Raw genomic sequence first — 26109 nt, forward strand, 5'->3', positions numbered from 1 at the left:
ATCTCAAGGAAGCTTACCTTCATGTGCCTATCAGGCTAAGTTACAGGAAGTATCTGCGGTTTCGAGCTGGAGATTCTCATTATCAGTTCTCTGCATTGCCCTTTGGCTTATCTACTGCGCCCAGAGTATTCACAAAGGTTCTGGCTCCAGTGATAGCTTACTTCCGGCTACAAGGAATTCAAATCTATCCTTATTTAGACGACTGCCTGATTCTGGCTCAAGAAAAGGAAGACCTTCTACAGCATCTGGAATATGTTATAGCAGTGCTAAGATGCCTAGGGTATTCTGTGAACGAAATAAAGTCCAGTCTAGTACCCTCTCAAGACATGTGCTTTCTGGGTGTGAGACTGAATACAGCAGCCCAGATGGCCTTTTAACCCCGGACAAACAAAAGAGTCTATCACTTTACTTCCATCAACTATCTCATCAGTCCGTGCTGACTGCAAAGACAGTCCTTCAAGCATTAGGGTTCATGGCATCTTGTATTCTGGTGCTTCCCAATGCCAAACTGCATATGAGGAAGTTACAATGGTATCTCAAAAATGTATGGACACAGCACTGCCAGGATTTAGACACTGTCATTCAAATAATACCTTGCCTTCAAAGAGAATTTTTGTGGTGGGCTCAGGAATGTCACCTAAACAAGGGACTCTCTGTGACCCGGCCAGAGGCGAGTCAGATTTTAACGACAGATGCCTCGGACATTGCTTGGGGAGCTCATCTAAATGGAAAGTGGATACAAGACAAGTGGCCTGCCAGACTACAGCATCTACATATCAACATGAAGGAGATGTTAGCAGTCCAGTTTGCATTAATGGCTTTCAAGGAGTTAATTCTTCCAGGGCAGGTGTTGATTCTAACAGACAACACAACTGTCATGTGGTACATCAACAAGCAAGGGGGAACACATTCTTATCCTCTGTGCAGGCAAGCAATGATTTTATGGGAGACTGCGCTAAGCTTGCAACTAACTCTTCAGGCAAGGTTTCTGCCAGGAGCACAGAACTCCTTAGCAGATGTGTTAAGCAAACAAATCATGGATCCCCACGAGTGGAAACTGGATCTTCATGTATTTCAGAAATTGACAGTGTCATGGGGAACTCCAGACATAGATCTGTTCGCTTCTCCACTAAACCACCAGCTGCCAAAGTATTGCACAAAGGGGTTTCATCACACAGCTTGGAAAGTGGATGCTCTGTCTTTCAGTTGGAAAAACCTTCATGTGTATGCCTTTCCACCTCTGCCTCTTCTTCCAAAGGTACTATTAAAGGTCAGACAAGACAGGCCAAGGATGATTTTGATAGCTCCAGATTGGCCTCGGCAACACTGGTACCCACTACTACGGAGTCTGGTAAAGAAACCTCCATGGCCTTTACCTCTGATTCCTCATCTGTTATCTCAGAAGGACGGTCATCTGCTCAATGTCAAGCTTCACTCTCTTCATCTAACAGCCTGGCATATTCTGTGTTGAAACACAGCAGGTCTCAACTTCCTCAACAAGTTTTAAATGTGATTATGGAAGCTAGAAGACCTAGTACAAGGAGAGTGTACGAGAAAAATGGAAGAGATTTTTATTTTGGAGTACAGCAAAGAATTTGGAGATTTCTGAGCCTAATTTGAGTGTGGCTCTTCAATATCTTACTGAGTTATTGGACAAAGGTTTGTCCTTCTCTTCCATTAAGATTCATGCTGCAGCAATTTCAGCTCACTATGATTGTGACCCACCTTTGTTTTCGCATCCTTTGTTCAAGCAGTTTCTTAGAGGGGCAAAGAATATAAGACCCCCACGTAGAGCTCCTACTCCTGCTTGGGATCTCAATTTTGTGTTGGAAAAACTTACTCTACAACCTTTTGAGCCTGCAGCTACTGCTGAATTGAAATACTTGTCATGGAAGACTGCTTTTCTGTTGGCTATTACTTCTGCAAGAAGGGTGTCTGAGTTGCAGGCCCTTATGGCAGTCGAGCCCTTTTTGATTTTCCATAAGGATAGGGTATCATTACGTACTAATCCTTCCTTTATGCCTAAGGTGGTTTCTAGTGTGGCTTTAAACCAAACTATTCATTTGCCTACTTTTTATGCAGACCCCCAAAATAAAGGGGAAAAGATTTTGCATACTTTAGATGTACACAGGCAATTGCGTTATTACTTAAGCAGGACTAAGGATTTTAGGCAGTCTCAGCAGTTGTTTGTTTCTTTTGCTTTGAGTTCGCAGGGCAAGCCTGTGTCAAAACAAACTATTTCTAGGTGGATTGGCTTTTGCATTGCATTTTGTTATTCCCATCATGGCAAGGAGATTCCAGCTGGGATTAGGCCTCATTCCACTAGGGCTACTGCCACTTCAACAGCATTTCTACGGGGGGTGGCAACTAAGGATATTTTGGAAGCAGCTACTTGGAGTTCAGTGCATACTTTCTCTAAGCATTATCACCTTCCTATCTACTCTAAGTCTAGGGCTGGTTTTGCCACAGCTGTTTTGCAAGGCATGTTGTCAGCTCCTGCTTCTTTCTGATTTGCCAGCCTCCCTTACCTCTGCTTTGGGATTCTACCCAATAGTAAGGACTGCAGCAATGGAAGACGAAGAACATAGTACAGTTTTGTACCTACCATAAATGTAGATGTTCGAGGATTCCATTGCTGCAGTCCAATTTACCCTCCCTCCTTCCCCTCTGTGTTTAGGGGTGGTTGTGTAGGTGAGTTTACATGCTTATATTTTTGTATGTATTGTTCATGTTTTGGTGCAGGTATTTTGGGCCTTGTCTTTTTAGGGTCTTCTGACATCTGGGGCAAGAAAAGACTGAGGATATGACGCCGGTCATGCGCATTAGTACCCTGACGTACTGACGTCAGACTAATGCGCCCTGACCGACGTCAGCCTTATACTCTGGTATTCGGGCCGACTGGATGCGGACTATACCCAATAGTAAGGACTGCAGCAATGGAATCCTCGAACATCTACATTTATGGTAGGTACAAAACTGTACTTTTCTCTGTTCACCTATGAGAGAGGGGAGCTTTGAGCATCCTATCTGAGTGGTTCCAGCCCAGAAGTTAGTAGTTTATTGGCCATTTTGGGCTAATTTCTATCTCTTTCATTTCCCTGCTATAAAAACCATGTTTGCACTGTTTTGTGCACCGGGCACTGCTGGTTAGCTAGGGTTAAATTATTCCCGGCTCCACTAAGTCTCCTCTTCAGTTTTCCCCTTGAAACTAGTCTAACTCTAAACTTAAGCACTCAAAAAGCATCCTACAACCCAGCACTTGCTCAGACCTAATAGCAAGCACTAATATACCCTGACACTTGATTGTCCAGCAAGGCAAGGCTCTTTATTCACCCCTCACCAACCATGCGACTAAGCAGCTAACCCTACTATACAGGCATGACCAAAGGGCAATTTCAGGTGTACTCTCCAGTCCAGCTGGTGAATCTGGGTATCCTGAGGCAATGTTACAACTGCTTCATGTACACAGACAACCCTCTCCTCCTACCACAAAACACTAACATATGCGAGAAAAGCAGCTATACAGCCAAACTGGAGGCTAAGCTGTCTTCACCCAAGACTGGAACAGACAGTCAAGAGGAGAAGGTTAACACTTGCACCACACCTCCAGCCACACACAGACCTACAAAACCAGCACAGGCAAAAAATACACACAAATACACAAACTCATACTTGGAGGCTCTAAATAAAAACCTGTAAAAGCATCACAGACCTCCAAAGCAGACACCCAAACAACCTGTACCTCCAATCACAAACCAGACAACACATAAAACACAAAATCAGTGTGACGCACAATCACAGCCCTTAAGGCGAAATAACATAACTAACACACTAGTAATAGGTGACTCTATAGTCGGGCACACTGATGTCCCACTCACTAGGCTGGACAAGCAGAAGATTACTGTTAGCTGCCTGTCAGGAGCCAGAGTCTGCCACATAACACAAGCACTCAGGTCACTCCAGAACAAGTACAAATATGACTCAGTCATTGTTCATGTTGGTGTGAATGACCTGAGATGTACCTCCTGGACTACATGAAAAGAGACATGGAAGAGCTCTCAGATCATGTAGCCCAGGCTGGTATGACCCTGACCCCAAGTAGCATCCTGCCCTCACCAAGAATGATACCTCAGTATAAAGAAAAAATGATCAATTTCAACAATTGGCTAAGCTTCTGGTGTCATTCAAAGGGGATCCAGTGTCTGTCAGCCTGGGATGACATGATCGACAAGCCACATTGCTTTGCAAGAGACAGCTTGCACCTGTCACCCCTAGGCTTTCGAATACTGGCCAAGGCTCTTACTGCCCCCATAGTGCCTTTTTTAGGCAAGGCTCAAAAGTCAAACCCACCTCCATAAGCAGCACAATTAACAAAAATCTGGGGGTTATGCTACTCAATGCCAGGAGTTTAAATCTCAAAATGCATGCACTCGAAGCACTCCTCAGTATGGAGAACATCGACATCTGTGCAGTAATTGAAACCTGGTTCAAGGCCCCAGAGAGCACCCCAGCACTACCGGGCTGCATCTCATACCACATGTTTCGGCCACAGAACACGGACTGAAACACAAAAGGAGGGGGTGTATCCATATTCATCAAGGATACCTACACTTCCAGGTTAGTTGTGCAGCATGATACCTCTGAGATCATCCATGTGCAACTAACATTGGGCAAATCTGCAATGCAAATTGTGGCCTGCTACAGATCACCCTCAATGACCCAGGACCACCACTCCACCTTTCTGGAGAAACTGGAAAACATGAAGGTCCTACTGAACACCCTGATATTGAGCGATTTCAATTACCTTACCATTAACTGGGAAAACTACTCGAGTACAAACTCCCAGGCTCAGCGCTTCCTGGAATTCATCAACTCAAATGCCCTGGATCAGTTGGTAAACTCCCTTACCAGAGGTGAAAATATATTGGATATGGTCATCACAAACATGGGCAACAGGTGTTCCACATCGGAAGTCAACCCGTCACTGGTTAGATCAGACCATAAACTAATCACTCTGGATGTCCACACTCCACTACCACCCCCAACTAAGGAAACCACAGTAAAAAACTTCTCTAAAGCAAACTTCACCTTACTTAAGACAGAGGCGGTAAGTTTCACAGCCCCCACGCTAAAGGATAACGCTGCCCAAGATGCAGAAACCTTTACAAATGCACTCTATATGCACCTACAAGGATGCATGGATATTGCCATCCCTAGCAAAACCAAGACTCAGTCCTCTAAGAGAAGGAAACCAGTCTGGTGGACCCCTGCCATAAACATGCTATACAATAGAAGGAGGAAACTAGTTCAGAAAAAAACAAATCCCAAGAAGGAAAGACATCCCCGATCAGTATCAGTAAGAAACCAATGTCCCTCATAAAATCATCCAAGGCTAACTTCGAAAGAAAAATAGTCAAGGATTCCAAAGAAAACCACAAAGCCTTCTTTAGCTAAGTTAAGAATCTAAGTGGCAACTTGCAGATATGCACTGAACAAGTGCAAAATAGCACAAAATATACTGAACCTACTGATATTGCCAACATCCTGGCAGATAGATTCAGTGCAAACTTCACCCCCCTCACCCACAAAAGGGCCCACAACAATACCAGAAAAGTGTAGTGTCCTAGAAATCACAGACGCACAGGTGAAAATAGCCCTTTCAAAAGCCAAAAACACAGCATTAATGGGGCCAGATGGTGTCCCAGGCTGCGTCTTGCATGAACTACAGAACGAACTAACCCCCCCACCTAAACATGCTGTTCAACCTCAGCCTCTCACAGGTTACGTGCCCACAGCAATGGTTATTCCACTCCACAAAGGAGGGGCCACAACTGACCCTGGTAACTATCGCCTTGTAAGGTCTGCAAGGCTATGGAGCGATTCATCATGGAACTCATTAACAAAGACATTGGGAACCTCCAAACACTTGACCCAACCCAGTTCGGCTTTGTTAACGGCAGATCATGCCTACTAAACTTGGTTGACTTCTTTGAGACAGTCGCCAAGGCCATAGATGAGGGAAAGGTTGTTCACACAGCCTACCTTGACCTCGCCAAGGCTTTTGACACCATTCCCCACTCGGGTATTACAGAAAAGCTCACCAGCCTGAACATAAACCCCTACGTCATGAGATGGGTTGCCAACTGACTTACAGACAGAATTCACATGGTAAGAATAGCAGGCTCCAGGTCCGACTCTAAACCAGTCACAAGTGGTGTCCCGCTAGGCTCGGTCCTGGGACCCCTACTGTTCGGCATATACTTTTCAGAAGTACAGGCAAACACAGGAGGACTATGGCTAACCAAGTTCGCCAATGACTGCAAACTGGGAGCCATAATTGACTCTCTGGCTGACACGGACATCCTCCAAAAGGGCCTTATTGAGACGGACACCTGGTGTCAAAGTCATGGCCTCAAGCTAAATGCCAAAAAATGCATAGTCATCCCATTTGGGAAAAACAAAACACCAATGAATTACCACATGGCAGCCCCCTTAATACAGAAGAGGTAATAAGAGATCTGGGGACCCATGTAGATAGTAATCTCTCCTTTGACAATCATATTGCCAAAGTAGTTAGGAAATCCTTTTATGTGGTCCATCTAATTACTAAAGGGTTTGCATCTAGAAATAAAGAGGTTATAGTGCCCCTCTACTCATCACTCATCAAACCCATCATAGAGTACAATGCCCCATTTGGGATGTACCTCACAAGACACTTCCAACTGCTGGAGAGACCACAAAAGTACCTCACCAAGAGGATTACTGGCCTCAAACATATGTCCTATTCAGCCAGACTGGAAAAACTCCAGCTGTACTCAGTGGCATATTGCTTACTCAGAGGTGATCTCTGCCTGACTTACAAAGCCATGTCCAACTCAGAATTGATGGACATGCTCCATGTTGGAAAGCTTAAAAGTGTGTCTATACGTCATGAAATTGATGGTAGAGCCATTACTGTGGCATGTAATAGCATGGAAACTAAATTACTGATAGTCTATAGTTTTCTAATGTATGGCAAATAAGGCAGGGGAGCAGCATGGAATTGTTTATTAAAGACTCCTTTCCTATGCTTATGGAAACTAAATCAGACAAAGCTAGAATATTAAGTCATATTCCAAACATTTAAACCTTTGATTTCTGTCAGTATTGTTCTGACCTACAGAAGCCAAGATGTGTCAGTAGAAGGTCATTATGACTTTGTAAATTGTTTTCAGTCAATATTTGATGGAAATCCCACTGCAACATTAGGAGAGTTTAATCACCTAACCATAAACTAGGACAGTATCATGCTACTTTGTATTTTTCATCTTAGTTTTTGGATATGATAAACTTGTATAATTTTGAACAGTTAATGGAATGCCCTACATGTGGTAGGAAGTACCATATTGGACCCTATATTAATGAACAAAAGATTAATTAAAAGTGGAGATATCCCCTTTTGGAAGCATCAATTTACCACCTGAGCATCTCAAAAAGGGACTGTATATAAATGTTTGACTCATTTTTAATTTCTCTAGGTATTTTGGGTTTCTGATACCATGGCAGGAATGGACCCCATTCCTAAGTCAAAGTATGATTAAAGTTCATGAAATTAGTATTGTTTCAATCTTTGATGTTAGCCACGAAGTGCTCTTCTCAGCACCCACAGTGTGTCCAGTAATGACTCCTTCTGTAATTCATACCGAGTTACACATATCAGTAACATATCTAAGTAGGCTAGTAAATTCTTTTTTATAAGATCTGTTGCTCCTACTACTATTGGAACTGTCTAGGTATCCTTCTTCTACGTTGCCCTCATTTCTGCATACAAATCCTGGTATTTTATGACTTTGTGTCTCTCTATACATAAGACACTGTAGTCAATGGTTGTAGCAATTTCAATGATCAATACTACTTTTGCCTTTTTTTCATGGATTACTATATCTGGTTTTCTCACGTCTATTTTTTGAACTGTTGGTAATGGGTAATCCCATGTGATATAAACTTCATCATTTTCTATAATGCATTGTGGATCATGTTCCAGTGTTTTTTCAGCTACTTCAATATAATAATATTTACACAATCCTCAATGCAACAGTCTTGCCACATTAATATGCCTTTCAGGATAAAGTCCTTCTGCCATTAGTATGTCACAGCCAGCAACAAGGTGTGCAGCTGTTTCCAATTCTGTTTTACAAAACCTACACTTGTCTGTTTCTTCCACATGTTCAATGGACTTTATAAACCAATGTGTATGTAGCCCACTGTCTTGGGCCACCAATATTAACCTTTCATCTTTTGGTTTGAATTCACTTCTCCTTAACCATTCCTGCTTTTGAACCTGATCAACATGAGGTTCTTCCAGGAGTTTTCTATACTTGCAACTATATTTATACATTTTCCACATTTCTTGCCTTCTCGTCTGATCCTTCACTTTATATTCTTTCTTTTGTTTTTTGGCACATTCATTTGCTGCCTGATTTTTATCTACTTTTGGTTTGATTTCCATTCCTGCTTGATACCGATATGCTTCTGCTAGATTAAGAAGGGAAGTCATCTTAGATTTATTCTCCTCATGTTTCTAAACTTTTAGACTCATCAACCTGGCTAACAACAGGAAAAACAATGCTCCTACTTAACAGTGAATCCGCAAGCTACCCTAAAAATTATAGACCAATAACTTGCCTTCTGACGACATATAAGTTATACACTGGAATTGGTGCTGACAAGAGTTTATAGTAATTTAGAAGAGAGGTCAGCAAATATATATGCAGTCCCAAGATTGCAAATCTATAAATGTAATCAATTTGGGTCTTGTGAGGTCAGCAGATATGTATGCAGTCCTAAATTGCAGATCTATAAATGTAATCATTTTCTAGGAAGCCCATACCTCCTTCAGAATGGGGAATATATAATCTTTGTATGCACTGATTTTTATAAATCATTTGATGAGCATGAAGCATTCTTCTTGTTTATTGTCTACTCTATCCAAAACCTTTTGGGGCTAGTCAGTCATTTCAAAACTAAGTTAGGACAGGAAGAGCAAATTGGTTTATAGCTTGAATTTTGTTCCTAGATGTCAATGCTGTTTTGAGAATTAAGTCTTCCAAAATATTCCTTATTAATTTTTATTCGCATTTGTTCATGTTTTATTGCTGATCCTTCACCAGTTCCCAAATATTTATACACTCCCTTTTGCTCAAGTTCTTTTATATCCCATTTTTGTCCCAGACTGATGTTTTCTTGGTGCTGTAGCTTTCCTGATTTAAAGGTTGCTTTTGCAGATTTATCAAGACCAAACGACATTCTTATATCATCTGAAAAATTGTTGACTACTTTCAGTTGTGCTTTCAGTTCCTGATTTGATGAGCTATACAGTTTTAAATAACTGACAAAGAGAAGATGAAAAGTCTTTACACTTTGTTGCTTTCTGGGAGCCAAATTATAGCCATGAGCTATTTGGTTAAACATACAGCTTAATGGGTTAAAGGCAGGGCAAAAGAGCAACAGTGACAGAGAGTCACCCTGGAATATCCCCCTTTGGATTTTTATCCCTGGAATAATAATTTGTCCTTTTTAATGGCTTAACTGCAAAGTAGTTTTCCACTGTTCCTTGGTCGCTGTGATGTAGTTTATCAGTGTAGGGTGTGTCATATATTTTTATGCACTCTTTTATCCATGAATGTGGGATACTGTCAAATGCTTTTTTGTAGTCAATACATGCCATACCTACATTCTTCCCCTTTTTACAGTTCTCTACTATGACTTTATTTAACAAGTGATCCTTCATTCCATATGACTTTCTTTTATTACCCTTTTGTTTTATTACCATAACTGAGTTTTCTTCTAAATGACTATAAACTATTGTCAGCATCAATTCCAGTGTATAATTTATATGTCATCAGAAGGCAAGTTATTGGTCTATAATTTTTAGGGCAGCTTGCGGATTCACTGGAGCATTGTTTTTCCTGTTGTTAGCCAGGTTGATGTCTGTTCGGCGTGCACATATAAATAATTCTTACTCATGGCTAAATCTTCGTGCAAAGATGTTAATACTTTTAACCACAAGTTAACTACTGTATCTGGGCCTGTGGTTTTCTAATTAGTGGCTTTTCTTAAGTTTGTTTCAATCTCTCTGGCTGTTACTTCATCCCATTTCATATCCTGTACCTTTAAACGTCTTATTCTTTCTTTAACTTCTTTTATCCATTTAGCATCTTTATTATGTTCCACGGGATCTTCATAAATACTTCTCCAAAATGTATCTATTTCTTCTTTTTTGGTGGTCTTTCAATTTCTTTTCCCTTGTTTCCCAATTCTCTGTAAAGCTTTTTTGGGTCATCAATAAATTGCTTATTTTGTACTTCTCTTTTATATTTATCTGTGTATCTTCTACGTTTTTCTGCCTGTGCTGATATTTTTAGTTTATTACTTGTGATAGTGCATGATATATCCTGATCCATTATAATACTGCACATTGCTTTTATCACATCTATCTTTCTGAGTAATTTTGTTGATCTGCTTCTTCTTGTCTTAATTGCTTTATAGTTTTCTCTATTCGATACTTCCATGATGGTATTCGATTTCTCCCCTTCCTTTCCCTCACAACCCTGTGTTCTTGTGGTAGAACTTTATCAGTTATTAATTTAGTTGCACAATAATATATCCTGTTTACTTCTGTTATATCGCATGGATCTCTATGGACAGTCCTAATTACTGTGTTCATTTGTTTTATCAAACTTCTGACTTTTTGGGTTTTATTGACCTTCTGCAGTCTATTTCTTTCATTGATCTTAATATGTCTATGTCTATTAAATCAAGTAACTCTTCTCTTAGCTCATATTCTTCTAAAATGAGGGTGCATTTTTTATTCTCCATTTCCTGCGGGCATTCTATAGAAAGTTTTATAGCATCTTCCTGTGGCACATTCTCTTAAATTTCATCCTGTGTCATCCATTGCTCTGTGATATGGGAACTCACTGGCCTATCACTCCTTAACATTGACTGCATCAGAGTTACCACAGTTTCCTGTTCCTTCCCTTATTGTCCAGCGTCAAGTGAATGTTTATACTGGTTTCCTGTGGAAGGCTCCAAAATATCTTTATATGGCAACTGACCAGTTGCTTCCTGTTCCACTGGTTTCTCCATAATTTGGATCCATTGCTCTATCCTGCTGTGGTGTTTTCTGAGTTAGATTTTCTACACTAAATCCTTCACTTCATAGGTACTCCATAATCGCATTTTCTATATTTTTTTTAATTCTACTTTATTAATCTTCTTTTCTACATTCTCTCTTTGTGATATTTTTTTTTTACTGTGAACATTTCCATAAATGGATGCATATGCCTGTATTTCTCTTTGAATATCTTTGGGCTGCCTTTTTTGTATTGCTTAATTTGGCTTTCGACTCTGCATAAATATTGCACCATATCAGATCTCTCTTTTCTTTCCCATGTCCTTATTTCTTTTTTAATCTTTTCAAAAATTTCTAGGTTTTGTTGTTCATATTCTTGCACTTCCTCAGATGTTTTTTTTTTTACACATCTCTCTATGAAAATCAGCCCATGTCACATAAGATAATCCTGCAATGCATAGAGAGCCACATAACTTAATATTTTCAGGGTTGTCTAAATATTATAATGCACTATCATGTCGGAATGTTTCTGCCCATTACTTCTTAGTTTAATTAATCACTTACCTTTACATGACCATAATTGGGAGCACATTTCAGTCATCAGTTCTCTCCCACTACACTCCTGACCTTTAAGACTCTTAAGTTAACTGTCTTGTAATTTTAGTGTCTCATTATGGGAGCAACACACCACATGCATAACTCATTACTGCTTCTGCATGCACACATTCCCCTCACACTCACATTCACCTAGCAGTCTAGCTTAGCTCTACATTACAGGGCTGGCTGATGTAGAAAACATTACCATTGACCCAACTGAATGCCTATATTCATTGCATACTCACATTTAGCCTTAAAATCCATAGTACCCATTTGACTTTTCAGTATAGGCAGACTTGGAGGCACATGTTGTGTATTCAAGCCACTTATATAACCTACTAATCCAGTAACTTTACCTTTTAAAACCTAACCCCCCCCCCCATAGTATAACCCCTTTATTCTCAGCTTAACAAAAGGTATCTAGTTAGAATACTACAGCATATTTCTTGCTATGGTTGCTCCACTAGATATGATACTTGGAGTTATTATATACTAATGACAGGGGATATTCTTTAGTAGATTAGTATACAACAAAACATGACACCACTAGTGGTACTAATATTTATTCCCTGCAATTTGATACCTGTATGTGTATATGATAATAATGTTGAAGTCCGAAGCAGATGTTGTAGTATTATAAAAATACAGTGAATAAGCATTGTGGTAATTGGTTCACATAGGTTTGGACAACTGTGGATATTTACTTATTTGCTTATAACTGATTTGTAATTACATGATTGATATAATGTACACCCTTCAAGTTTTACTGCATACCTTAATTTTCTTTTAACCTACAGTATGCTGGAAAAAGGTTCTTTGTGGATAAGAGCATATTGCCTCCTAACAAATAACACCCGCTTTCCTCAAAAAAAAAAAAAAAAAAAAAAAAAAAACAAGATTTGAGCCAACAAGAAATAAGCATGTTTAGTTCCTTCAAAGAAGGGTACTTGGCTACTGATTCAAATCTCTTTATCTGGCAATCATTAATTACTCAAAACAATTAGGGCCTTGGTTTTCAACACTGCATGTCTGACTAAGAAATTCAGCTTTTTATGTAAATTTCATTTTGCTGCAAGTGGAAATTTTAAATTTGCTTATAAGGTATGTTTTCTAGAAAAGTATAACTGCAAAGACAAATCAGCAGATGGTCTTTGTGAGGTAAAACAGGTGGTCTGTACGTTCATCCAGAGATGTGCAACAATTACTGTAGGACAGAACAATGTTTTCCCATGAAATATGCTGACATTTGTGCTGCTGCCAGGAATACTGCTCTGTTTATTTGCAGGATTCTGCTTATGGTTATAAAATCGTCTACAGTGCAGGATGCACACAGTATGAAAAAAGTTCATTCTGCATCTAGAAAAATACACATCTTTATGGTACAGCAACACTAAAGAGCTTAGGATTACAAAGTCCATAAACAAGTTTAAGTAAATAAAATGCACTGCCAATACACATGGTATTTGCTATGTACAGACTCCTTAACATGGCTGCCTGAGTCGTATTTGCATCATGACATATTAAGGAGAAGCAGGTGTTCATTTGCTTGATACCCTCATCATCTAACCTTTCCAGTTAACAACTGAATCCTTTGTTGCTCCATATCTCCTGGCACAGCATTCACATCACCTAGTGAGGGTGCTGTCTCCTTCCACATGCAAAATACTTTGATGAAACCATATCCTACTTCCAGGCAGTGGGAAGTGAGATTTGTTGCCAGATGAGCTTTGTATACAGCTACTGAAGATGTTTGTGTAGGCATCTAATGTTCCTGCCCCTTGAGAGTTTGGGTTACAGCATGCAGTGCGTGCTGTGCTGGGCTTTATATGCACCATACATATGCGCTTACACATAAGCACATGTAGGTCTGTGCTGCATACAGCACGCAAACCTTTGATCCCTTCATTCAGGGAGCCCTTTCCCCAATACTCATCCAGGAGTCCCTACTCCCAAGAAATCAAGCCGGGATTGGCCACTCATTCCACCTCACCCTGGCTATTTCTTGCCAGCACAGCTAAGGTGTGTTGAAGAGAACAGCCATATTGGGTGCAAAGTGTTGGGGGGGCTGCGATTGGCAAATGCTGACTGTTCTTCAGTACATTACCAACATTAAGAAATGATTAATTACATTTGCAGTCAGAACTGAAGGTTGTTGGTACTCTGTGTGTGATAAACGTAGCTGCTGCTTGAGCACTTTGCAACAGTATAAAAAAAGAAAGCTTTTTGTTTTATTGAGGAGCAGGGGTAGAAGGCATCAGATAACAGAACAGGCAGCTACAGCTCTGCCTGACAGGTCCGGGTCTGTTACTTAAATCATTGTCAGAATCCCATCCCTCTGTGCCTTGCAAGAAATTTATACAGGTAAAAAAAAATATTCAGTTAAGAAATAATAACTTTAAAAACCCAAATTGAAAGAATCCACATAAATGAAACCCTGTCATAATGAAAACAAATTCAGATTTTTATATATATATATATATATATATATATATATATATATATATATATATATATGTATATATATATATATATATATATATATATATATATATATATATATATATGTATATGTATATATATATATATATATATATATGTATATATATACATATACATACATACATACATACACACACATACAAACATATATATGGGTCAACTTGACACTGAAATCTCAGTAGACTGCTTTTCAAAACACAGAGACCAAAAAAGCGAAGTTTCATATGAGTGAAACTTCACTATACCGACATTTAAATGCCGACTTTCCAAGCTGAGCAGAACAGGAAATCCACTCATTTCCACACTGTAATGTGATCTTGGAATTGGTATATTTAATTTACAGGGGATTTTGGGGGGTGCGGCCCCCCATGGGGAGGTGCAGGGGGCACAGTCCCCCTGCAAAAATGCAAAAGTAAAAAATAAATACTTGTATTTATTGAATTTAGGAATCTGTACCAAATATTCATGTCGTTGCTATAGATACAATGGGATTTTCTTTGGCTATGCAGGTATTGGTTGGTGGGTGGGGTGTAGGTGAGGTAAGGTATGTAGTTTGTTTTTTAAAATGGTAGTGTACTGTTACTATGGACTATGATGTTTGCAGATGACATTGTGATCTGTAGTGAGAGTAGGGAACAGGTAGAGGAGACCCTGGAGAGGTGGAGATATGCTCTAGAGAGAAGAGGAATGAAGGTCAGCAGGACTAAGGCAGAATACATGTGTGTGAATGAGAGGGAGGATAGAGGAATGGTGAGGATGCAGGGAGTAGAGGCAGCGAAGGTGGATGAGTTTAAATACTTGTGATCAACAGTTCAGAGTAACGGTGAGTGTGGAAGAGAGGTGAAGAAGAGAGTACAGGCAGGATGGAGTGGGTGGAGAACAGTGTCAGGAGTGATTTGTGACAGAAGAGCACCTGTAAGAGTGAAAGGGAAGGTCTACAAGAGAGTAGTGAGACCAGCTATGTTTTATGGGTTGGAGACAGTGGCACTGACAAAAAGGCAGGAGTCAGAGCTGGATGTGGCAGAGTTAAAGATGTTAAGATTTGCACTGGGTGTGACGAGGTTGGACAGGATTAGGAATAAGTATATTAGAGAGTCAGCCCAGGTTGGAAGGTTTGGAGACAAAGCCAGAGAGGCAAGATTATGTTGGTTTGGACATATGCTGAGGAGGGATGCTGAGTATATTGGGAAAAAGATGCTAAGGATGAAGCTACCAGGTAACAGGAAAAGAGGAAGGCCTAAGATAAGGTTTATGGATGTGGTGAGAGAGGACATGCAGGTGGTTGGTGTGACAGAGCAAAATGGAGAGGACAGGAAGAAATGGAAACAGGTGTTCCGCTGTGGCGACCCCTAATGGGAACAGCCAAAAGAAGATGATGAGTGTACTGTTACTATGGTGTTACTTGTTAGTTTCATAATTGTGTTTACTGGGAGGTAAATGAGAATGTTATTCTTTCGGTTTTGTGTACGTCAGGTATTTAAAGTGTCAGTTTTGTGAGTTTTTGCTTTTTTGGTCTCTGTGTTTTGAAAGTCGATCTACTGACATTTTGATCATGTCAAGTAGACCGATATATATATCTTAAAGTAAAAACAAAACCATTCAGTTTCTTCAGTGGGTTATTTCCACTTGTACTGTGCCCTTTCACCCCCTGATCTCTTAGTACACAAACTGTTGTACCTTAGCGTAGGTAGACTACCACAGTCATTGCAAAGGCACAAATCTTCCATACTCTAAGATAAACCACCCCTGCAGTTAGTATATTAACATATTCCTACAATCACAAATATATACATGCATATAATCATAAATCATATATATAAATATACATATATATATATATATATATATATATATATATATATATATATAAATATACATATGTATATATATATATATATATATACACATATGTGTATATATATATATATATATGTATATATATATATATATATATATATATATATATATGTATGTATATATATATATATATATATATGGAAACACTTTATAATCTTGAAATACTGAAATGTCAAATTTCAGTATCTTGAGACTATACATTTGAAGTTTGAAAATAGCGATCGCAAATTTGAATATCTTGAATTCGCAGTTATGGCTTTACGCTATGTAATGTCCAGGATTGTATGTGGATGGTGTGCGGTGCCATGTGTAGATTTAGGTGTTATGTAAGGTAAGTGAGTGTTTTGTAAGGGCTTTGGGTGGGAGTTTGAGTGTTTGTGATTGTGCTGATATGTGTGATGTGTGTGTGAGGGACTGTAGAATGTGGTGTGTGTGTGTGTTTGTGTGTGTGTGTGCTTTTGTTTACTGTTTGTGCGATCTCGGAGGTAGTATATATAAGTAGGGGGGTGTGGGATGTGCAGGGGGGCTTGTTTGTTTATGTTGTGGTATATGTGTGGTCTGGTCAGTGCTGTGTTTTAGGTTTTTTGAATTTTGCGGTTTTAGGCTTTGCGGTTTTGGTGTTTGTGTTGTGTGGATTCGATTTCATGGTCTCGAAAAACTGAATTTCGAAATTTCAGTATTTTGAGATTATGAAGTGAATCCATATAGATATATATATATATATATATATATATATATATATATATATATATATATATATATATACAGTCTGTAGCTCCTTAGTCTTCTCTTAAACACCTGTAGTTTAGTGATACTAAATCAAAATATAAATAGCTAACTCAGTCATCTTTAAATTCACTTACATAACATTACAATTAGCAGGGTGTGCACTTTCAGTCCTTGCTTCTACAATAGGCACTTGATGCTGGCTAACTGGCTGTCACTTCAGTGCTCTCATAATGTAGAATTGTTTGAGATACAGTGTAACACTGATTAAAAATGTATTTATTTACGTGTCTTGTGCCTGTGCTTCTCTTAAACTGGGAATTCTTGCTCCAATGCATTCCAAATGTCTCCCTCTTTGTAAGCAGAGCACATAAAGATGTGCAGCTCTCTTTTAGCGACACATTAGTATTTGCCATGCGTCGCATGAGGGAGCGCTGAAACTCTCTATTACATGAACTGTTATGTTCAGAAGTGCTTTGATAAGCAGGAAAATGCTGTGTAGGACACAGACTGGCATTTCAATCAGCTCATGCGGGATCTTATAAAAAGATCAGATTGTGCGCCCTTAACTCATGCAGCACAGCATCACCATCACTACATCTTGTTAAGGAAAAAACACACTAGCTTGAGTCACAGAAATAAAATAAAAGTCCTTTTATTTAGTGCTTTTATCAACGCCAAAGTCTGAGTACTTTGGGAAAGAAAAAAGTACTAGATAAAAGGACTTCGATTTTATTGCTCTGATTCGAGATAGTGTTTGGACTTTTTTTCTGCTTGGGCATGTAATGTTTTTCATAGTGCTGCAAAGTTTTCATTTGGTTGTATCTTCCTAAAACCCACCTTCATCCTGTAAGTCATGGCTGCCCCGCGAACCCACCCAACATCAAATTATACTGGATACTAAGATGTCCTTTCATCAGTCTAGGAAGGGTTTCCCTGAATTGACTCAGTGCCAAGTCTGTGCTTTTTATTGTCTCTTCTATTTTCCAGCCCCAGCCAAATGCCTTGATTTTTCTGGCTTATCAGATAAACTCCTTTGCACTCAACCCGACTAACCTAGTAGTTCCTTACAGGCAATCCGGACGTCTTCACAGGGATGGCCTCCCAGATTATCAGAGGGCAGAACCTTTTGACCTCACTAACATTCTTACACTCATCGTTAACTAAGACCCCCTGATCATACAACATGAGAACAGAAGCTTAACCCCCTTTAACCTTTTTTCAGAAAAAAATCACACACTAGGCTTCTTAATCCGTATTGCTCAGCTTTAGACCTATAATGAAACTTTTTCCTGAAAAGTGAATGAAGTTAATAAAAATAATATCACAAGTTTGTCCGGCATAAAAGTAGCACTATAATTTATCATACACTTTTGTAGTATTTTTAATACACACAGGTTTATAGACTGTAACTATAATAAGAAGGACATTAGCTGGCTACTAATTAAACAACAGATATTAACTGAATAAGGCAGGCTGTTTAGACTCACCGGTAATTGGGTTTTTGCATCCAGCGCACTTTTTAGCAACAAAGGCCTTGTAGCAGTCGACACAGTAAATATCGTTCTCATGAGCAGTGAATCGTTGGCCAGACAGCTGCTTTTTGCAGGTGGCACACACAAAGCATTCTGAGTGCCATGGCTGGTTTTGGTAGGTAACACCTCCAGAAGTGATGGTCTGGAATAATAAGTGTATTTATAAATAAAACTCACTGCAGGTTTAGTGGGGTTACCAAAAAAGCTAAATATGTTTTTTTCATTTATAAAACAGTTATAAAAATTCAGTAGTTGACAGATTCCATGCAACAATACATTATAAAGTTAGTGGTACATGGGCTAAATATTGGTATTTTCCTATATGCATTTGGAAATAAACATGAACTTTAAAAAATCAGTTTGATAAAGAATAGAAGACAGAGCTTTTATGCCCTTTCTTTTTTGTTACTTCTCCATCTAGCAAGGACAATCAATCAACCCATTCTCATCATATGTTATTCACTCTCCCAGTGGGTAAACATTGGGAAATTAGTCCCTGAGGCTATCACACTGCACAATCAGTGCCTTTCCTTTCAATATACACTGATATGTAATGACTTCATTTCAGGAAATACATGCATACATCCATGTGCACAGGATGTGTGATGCACAAAACTCAAGCATGACATTTATTTACTTATGCCTTTATTTATTTAGTTTTTTTACAATTAGTTAGCTGCCAAAGGATGCTGATCCAAAATGGATCCTTCTCAAAAACCTAGGCTTTTGTGCCAGGTACGGCTATTGAAAATCTTCTGTTAATTGATAAAAGATATATATTCAAGAGTGATGTAAGATACAAAAGTTAAACCACAGGCAGTTGACAAGCTGTTAAATTATATAAATGTGAAGTTTGAATGTTGTACCTTTGGCTTGTGCTGTGACTGAAAACAATGTGTTGGATCACTTTATCTACCTATCTAATGAGTAAGATATACCTTGCAAAGATTAAAAAAAATCGAAACGTGCATTTTGAAAGAGCTGTAAGTCACAGAACTCACCATCTCTGTTAAACATGTCCCAAAATATTTGATATCATTTGCAAATGATTTTTGTAATACTCTTGATGTATACTGGAGCTGTACTATAAGAGTATTCTCTGGCATGTTGAATATTGACTTGCACTGAAGATCGAACATAACAGCAAAGACATCTATTCAACAAAAGACTAAGGCAGTGAAAACGAAAAACAGTAATTTTTCATCGAATTTCAGTATCTAATAGAAAATGCCAGTATCTTGCCAAAATGTAAAATGGGCATTTTGACAACTTCTCTAAATGAAAATGTGAGGTGTGAAAGGTGCAGTGAAGTCACCACTTCAGTGAGGAAATGGATTCACGTTTATACTATTAATACAGGTAAGCTCTGAACCACCACTGTTTTTAATAGTTGTGATTTAAATCATCCGCATTTTTGCTTTTATTGACTGTCCTTCATGAAATACATGGTTAGAAATGAAGAGCTTTCCACAGTGACTGCAACATCTCCTTTTCGGAACAAAGCAAAAACATCAGAAACGGCTACATTATCGGTTTTGGTGAACCTACCTTTACCAGATTAATGTTGGCATATGACTTGGTGGTCTGCAATACTCTCCCCTATAACTTTAAACAGTAAATTCATGAATGAGCTAGAGAAACGGATGTGGTGAATATTTTCATGACAGTCTTTGTAGATGATTTCATAAATTGAGGATAAAATTCACCTAGTGATGGAAAATAGGATTTAACTAATATCTGAGAAATGCCTGGGCCCAGCTTCATGAGATATTTGGAAGAAATGACGGTTATACCTAAGCTCAATACAATGAATTTCACCTATCGTTGTTCTTCTCATCCAGATCTCACTGAAATTGATATAGTAGTTTTATCGGCAACCTTGGAGTTATGATATCATTGCGTTTTTTTCTAAGGAGGTATACCAATGCACATAAACAATAGGGTTGTGTTTTGACCCCTACAGTGGTGGATGCAGGGACTTTCCCCCATACAAAAACATCTCTAAGGCTTATTTTTGTTGTCTTCTGTGAAATCCATTTTCAACATCTTTTAGTGAATTGCATTTAAGTGACTAGCATGTGAAATGAGTAAATCATAATTTTTAGATAAAACTTTTGAAAGCTAACAAAAGTAGCTGCAATTGCCAAACTAACTGCAGCAACCTCATGTTGGCTAAATCTTTCATTTTTATTTTACTTTTATGCAGACATTTGGTGTAGTGGATTGCAGAAAAAGTTCATATTTTTCTTTTCTTCTAGCTTACTCCCACATGCCTCCATAAAGTCACCCCCTTCTGCACTTCAGTCCACTCAGTCCCTCATGGTATAGTTCCTCCTACAACCACAGTGGTTAGAGGTACCCAGAGGGTCCATCATTCAGGAAGGTGTGAGGGGTGCTTGTGCATTGAATGGCATTTCCAATGGTCCTAATCCTACCTATGAGGGGGGGAATGTGTGACCTGCATCAGTACAGAGACCCACAGTGCCATGAGGATGCTTGTTTCTGTACCCCTCCTATGAATGCTACCACCAAGCAGTGGCTGGGTGAGCTGAATGCTGATTTGCATTCTTATCTATCTTGTGAGGCGCTGTGGCATTTTGTGGCCTGCTCCTTCCCACCCCCCCCCCCAGAATAGGCAAGCCCATCCTCCCCTAGGCAGCTACTCAAAATCAGGTTGCCTGATCAGCAGTCAGGGATTTACTCTGCCTTTAGAGTCAGTCTTTCTGCAAAGTCCCATTTAAGTTAACTGATCTCGGCTAATGATCCTTACTGGAATGAAAAAAAAAAAATCAAAGAATAATACTACAGCCACGTTGCTTTCCTATTTAAATACATCATAGGTTCATAGGTAAGTACTAAGCTATTGGCCCTAGGGCCTATATAAGCCTAGCCAAATGGTACCCTGGCTTTTGCCACCCAAGAAAATTATTTTCCTGTGCCCCCGTCAAGCAGAGCCACAGAAGTGATCCCCGGGGTGAATTTCCTATCTCCCATCCTACCATCAAGATTTTTCTTGAAGAGTGCTAATGAGGAGCTTTGTTTGATATAGATAGGTAGTTTGTTCCAGAGTATGGGAAGTCTCTGAGACAGGAATCTATCCCTCCAGCATTTTCTGTTTATTGTGGTGACAAGGCTTAGGTCCCTAGAGCATGTAGCTCGTGTAGCTCGGGGGGATTGGGATTTCTTTACGTGGAGCATGTCCAACAGCTCTGGGTTTGACATAGCTTTGTATGTTAGGCAGAGATCACCTCTGAGTAGGCGATATATGACAGAGTAAAGCTGGAGTTTTTTGAGACGGTCTGCGTAGGGCATCTGTTTGAAGCAGGAAATCCTCTTTGTGAGGTATTTCTGTGGCCTTTCTAGTTGTTGCAGATGTCTTGTGAGGTACATACCAAAAGGGGCATTGTACTCTATAATGGGTCTAATGAGTGATGAGTAGAGGTGAACAATGACCTCTTTTTTCCTGGATGAGAAACCTTTTGTGATGAGGTGTGCCGCATAGATGGATTTCCTGACTACTGTGGCGATGTGATTATCAAAGGAGAGACTAATGTCCACCTGTGTCCCAAGGTCTCTTATCACACTTTCGGTGTTAAGTAGACTACTGCCTATGTGGTAGTTCATGGGTACAGAGTTTTACCAAAAGGGATGACAGAGCACTTTTTGGCATTGAGCTTGAGGCCATGGCTTTGACACCAGGCATATGTCTCAGTAAGGCCCTTTTGTAGGATGTCCACATCGTTAGGAGATTTGATTATGGCTCCTAGTTTGCAGTCATCTGCGAACTTTGTTAGCCAAAGATCTTCTGTGTTAGCCTGTACTTCAGAGAAATAGATACCAAACAGGAGAGGACCTAGGACTGAACCCTGTGGTACTCCACTTGTCACTGGTCTGAAGTTGGATTTAGAGTCTGCTACTTTCACAGTGTGGGTTCAGTCAGTGAGCCAGTTGGCAACCCATCTTGTAACATAGGGATTTATACCTAGTTTAGTGAGTTTGTCTATAATTCCAGAGTGGGGGATGGTGTCGAAAGCCTTGGTGAGATTTAGACAGGCTGTGTGTACCACCTTACCCTCATCTACAGCTTTGGTGACCGCTTCAAAGAAGTCTATCAGGTTTAGGAGACATGATCTGCCTTTTACAAACCCAAACTGGTTAGGGTCCAGAGTTTGGAGATTACCAATGTCATTGTTTATAAGTTTTATGATGATACGATCCATAGCATTGCAGACCAGGCTCATCAGGCTAATGGGGCAGTAGTTCCCGGGTTCCATGGTTGCTCCCCCCCCTTTGTGGAGTGGGATAACCATTGCTGTGCACCATTCAGTGGGCACAAAGCCTGAGGTGAGGCTATCATTGAACATGGTACTTAGGTGGGGTGCCAGTTCATTCTGTAGTTCATGTAGAACGCAGCCTGTGATGTTGTCAGGTCCCATGGATGCTGTGTTCTTGGTTTTGGAGAGTGTTTTTTACCTGTGCAGCCGTGATTACAGGTACTTTGCATTCTTCCGGTATAGAGATGGGCCCTTTAGGGGATGAGAGAGGGGTAAAGTTAGCACTGAACCTATCTGCCAGGATGTTGGCAATAATCAGTTGGTTCTGTATATTTAGTGCCATTGTGCTGTAACTCAGAGCAGATCTGAGTGTTGCCATTGAGATTCTTGACATAGCTGTAGAATGCTTTGTGGCTGTCTTTAGAATCAGTGGCGATTTTGTTTTCGTAACTAGTTTTGGAGGATTTTATGAGGGATCTCAGCTTCTTACTGAGGCTGACCATGGAGTTCCTCCAATCATGGGATTTTACTCTTTTTTCGCAACAGTTTCTTTCTTCTGTTGTAGAGTTTGTTTATAGCAGGGGACCACCAGATTGGCTTCCTTTTTTTGGAGGATAGCATCTTAGTTCTGTTAGGGATTGCACGATCCATGCACTCGTGTAAGTGCTTATAAAGTGCAATTGTATAGGATACAGCAGTTGTATCTCTAATCTCCGTCAGCATGGGTGTTGTGAAGTTTGCCACTTCTGTCTTAATAAGCGTGAAGTTGGCTTTGGAGAAATTTTTTACGGTGGTTTCCCTAATGGGGGGTGGGGCTGGGATGTGGATGTCTAGGGTGGTTTGCTTGTGGTCGGATCTGACCAACGAGGAATTGACCTCTGGTGTGGAACACCAGTTGCCCATGTTGGTAATGACCAGGTCTAGGATATTGCTGCCCCTGGTGGGGGTGTGGATAAGTTGATCCAAGGCATTAGAATTTATGAATTCCAGAAAACGTTGAGCACAAGAGTTGGTACATGAGTAGTTTTCCCAGTTAATGGTGGGGTAGTTGAAATCACCCATTATTAGGGTGTTAGGTTGTACCCTAATATTTTCCAATGTATCAAGAAATGAGGAGTGGGAATCCTGGGGCATGGTGGGGAATCTGTAGCAAGCTACAATTTGCATTGCAGTCTTGCCTGAGTTAGTTGCACTTGGATAATCTCAGATGCATTATGCTGAGCAACTAGCCTGGAGGTGTGGATATCCTTAATGAATATTGACACGCCTCCACCTTTAGTGCTTCGGTCCAAGTTAGGTGGCCGAAAGGTGTCATATGAATTATAGCCTGGTAGTGCAGGGGTGCTTTCTGGAGTCTTGAACTAGGTCTCTGTCACTGCACAGATGTCGATGTTCTCCATTTTAAGGAGTGCCTTGAGTGAGTGAATTTTGAGATTTAGACTTGTAGCATTACCCTCAGATTTTGCTTGCTTGTACCTGTTACGGTGGTGAATTTGTCATTTGAATCTTGCCTAAAAAAGGCACTATAGGGGTGGCAAGAGCCTTAGCCAGTATCTGGAATCCCAAGGGTGACAGGTGCAGGCCATCTCTGGCAAAGCATCGTGGTTTGTCGATCATGTCATCCCAGGCAGACAGATACTGGATCCCCTTAGAATGACACCAGAAGCTTAGCCAATTGTTGAAGTCAATCATTTTGTCCTTGTACTGTAGTATCATTCTGGGTGATGGCAGGACGCTACTCAGGGCTAGGGTCATACCTGCCTGGGCTACAAGATCAGAAAACTCCTCCATGTCTCTTTTCATGTAGTCCAGGGAGGTACGTCTCAGGTCATTCACACCAGCATGGACAATGACAGAGTCATATTTGTACTTGCTGTGGAGTGACCTAAGTGCATGCGTTATGTGGCAGATCCTGGCATTCTCCTTGTTTAGCCTGGTGAGTGGAACATCAGTGTGCCTGACTATAGAGTCACCTATGACTAGAGTGTCAGGTACGTTGTTATGCCTCATGGGCTGTGGTTGAGTGGCACACTGAGTTTGTGGGCTATGTGTCATTTGGGTTGTGTTGGGGGGGTGGAGGTTGCTTACGTTTCTGCTTTGGAGGTCCCTGTTGCTTGGGTAGATTTTTTTTGAGAGCCTCCACGAATGTAGGTGTGTGGTTTGTGTTTCTTTGTGTGTGTTTTGGTGGTGTAGGTTTTGAGGGAATATGTGATGAGTGTGGTGTGGTGCAAGTGTTTACCTTCTCCTCTTGACTGTCTAGTCCAGTCTTGGGTGAAGAGAGCTTTGCTTCCAGTTCTTGGAATTTCCCAAGTGTGTGTGTGTGTGTGTGTGTGTGTGTGTGTGTGTGTGCGTGTGTGCGTGTGTGTGCGCGTGTGTGCGCGCGTGTGTGTGTGTGTGTGTGTGTGTGCGTGCGTGTGTGCGTGCGTGTGTGTGCGTGCGTGCGTGTGTGTGCGTGCGTGCGTGCGTGTGTGTGTGTGTGTGTGTGTGTGTGTGTGTGTGTGTGTGTGTGTGTCTGTGTTGACGTCATGTGGGGGACTGGTGTCCTGTCCAGGATTACTTCTCTTCCTTATGCCCACTGATTGCCAGTATAGGTTCCAGCAGACGTGTGACCTTAAATATGCCAAAGTAGGCTCTGGTGAATGAATGGATGATAACAGTTTTATACTATTACTTGAAAGAATGAACATGAGCAAATAATAATAACAACAGTGGTATAATTAATTATTTCAACAATTGTAATGATGAATGAATATGAGAAATGAACATTTTTGTGAATAAATGCTGAAAATTCCTTAAGTTATGAGGCTGTTTCCTAAACTAAATGCAGTATCATAACTTTGGCAGTTTTCACTGTGTTCAATCCCTTAAGTTCAGTGTAACAAGTATTTTATACTCTTTCATGGGCCCAGACAGCAACATTTTTTAGTTTTTTTCTGAGTTTGGAAGAATGCTTCTTTGTCTGAAACATCAAGAAAAACTTGTACTGTAAATTTTAGGAGCAACCACTAAACATTGCTAGAGTTAGGAAGTTGTGTTTGCCAGATTAAAGCATTAGTATTTTCAATGCTTTCAAGCGTAACTTTAACAGACAATTTTTAGGATGCTGACATTAATAGAGCCACTTGCATATTTGTTTCATTTGTGCAAAAGACGAGTTGCAAAGTAATAGTAAACTCTCTTACTAACTGCCTCTTCCAAATTAAACACAGAACTACAACCTTGTCATTTATCAACAGTTTCATCCCAGAACTTAAAATATATTTTTGTGACACTACCCTGTGAATAAACTAGCAATACTTATAGGTGCTCTAGTAAGTTATTTTTAAAAGTAACAGCAAGAATATGTTTCTGACTTAAACAAATAAATGTTAACCTGCATCCAAAAAATATCAGCTGTCACATTCAGAAAGCAGAAAGAAAATGATCGCACTGAAGTTTTCTTGGGTGATTGACACTGCAAGAGTTCACTGAATTACAGTATTATGAACTTTTACAACTTTAAATCGTT

The 26109-nt window shown here is 40.0% G+C and overlaps 1 protein-coding gene across 4 annotated transcripts in view; it reads right to left on the reverse strand.

The window, feature by feature from the left end:
* The window catches only part of FHL1 (four and a half LIM domains 1), a 768328-nt gene that overhangs the window by 39189 nt on the left and 703030 nt on the right, over positions 1-26109 (reverse strand). For all 4 annotated transcript variants that reach the window (XM_044057565.1, XM_044057564.1, XM_044057566.1 and 1 more), the window contains one exon: positions 18283-18469. In XM_044057565.1, coding sequence (XP_043913500.1) covers positions 18283-18469 — 187 coding nt within the window. The remainder of the gene's footprint in view (positions 1-18282; positions 18470-26109) is intronic.

This window comes from Protopterus annectens, chromosome 15.part0 (assembly GCF_019279795.1).
Source record: "Protopterus annectens isolate FY-2018-M chromosome 15.part0, PAN1.0, whole genome shotgun sequence".
Classification (NCBI taxonomy): Eukaryota; Metazoa; Chordata; order Ceratodontiformes; family Protopteridae; genus Protopterus; species Protopterus annectens.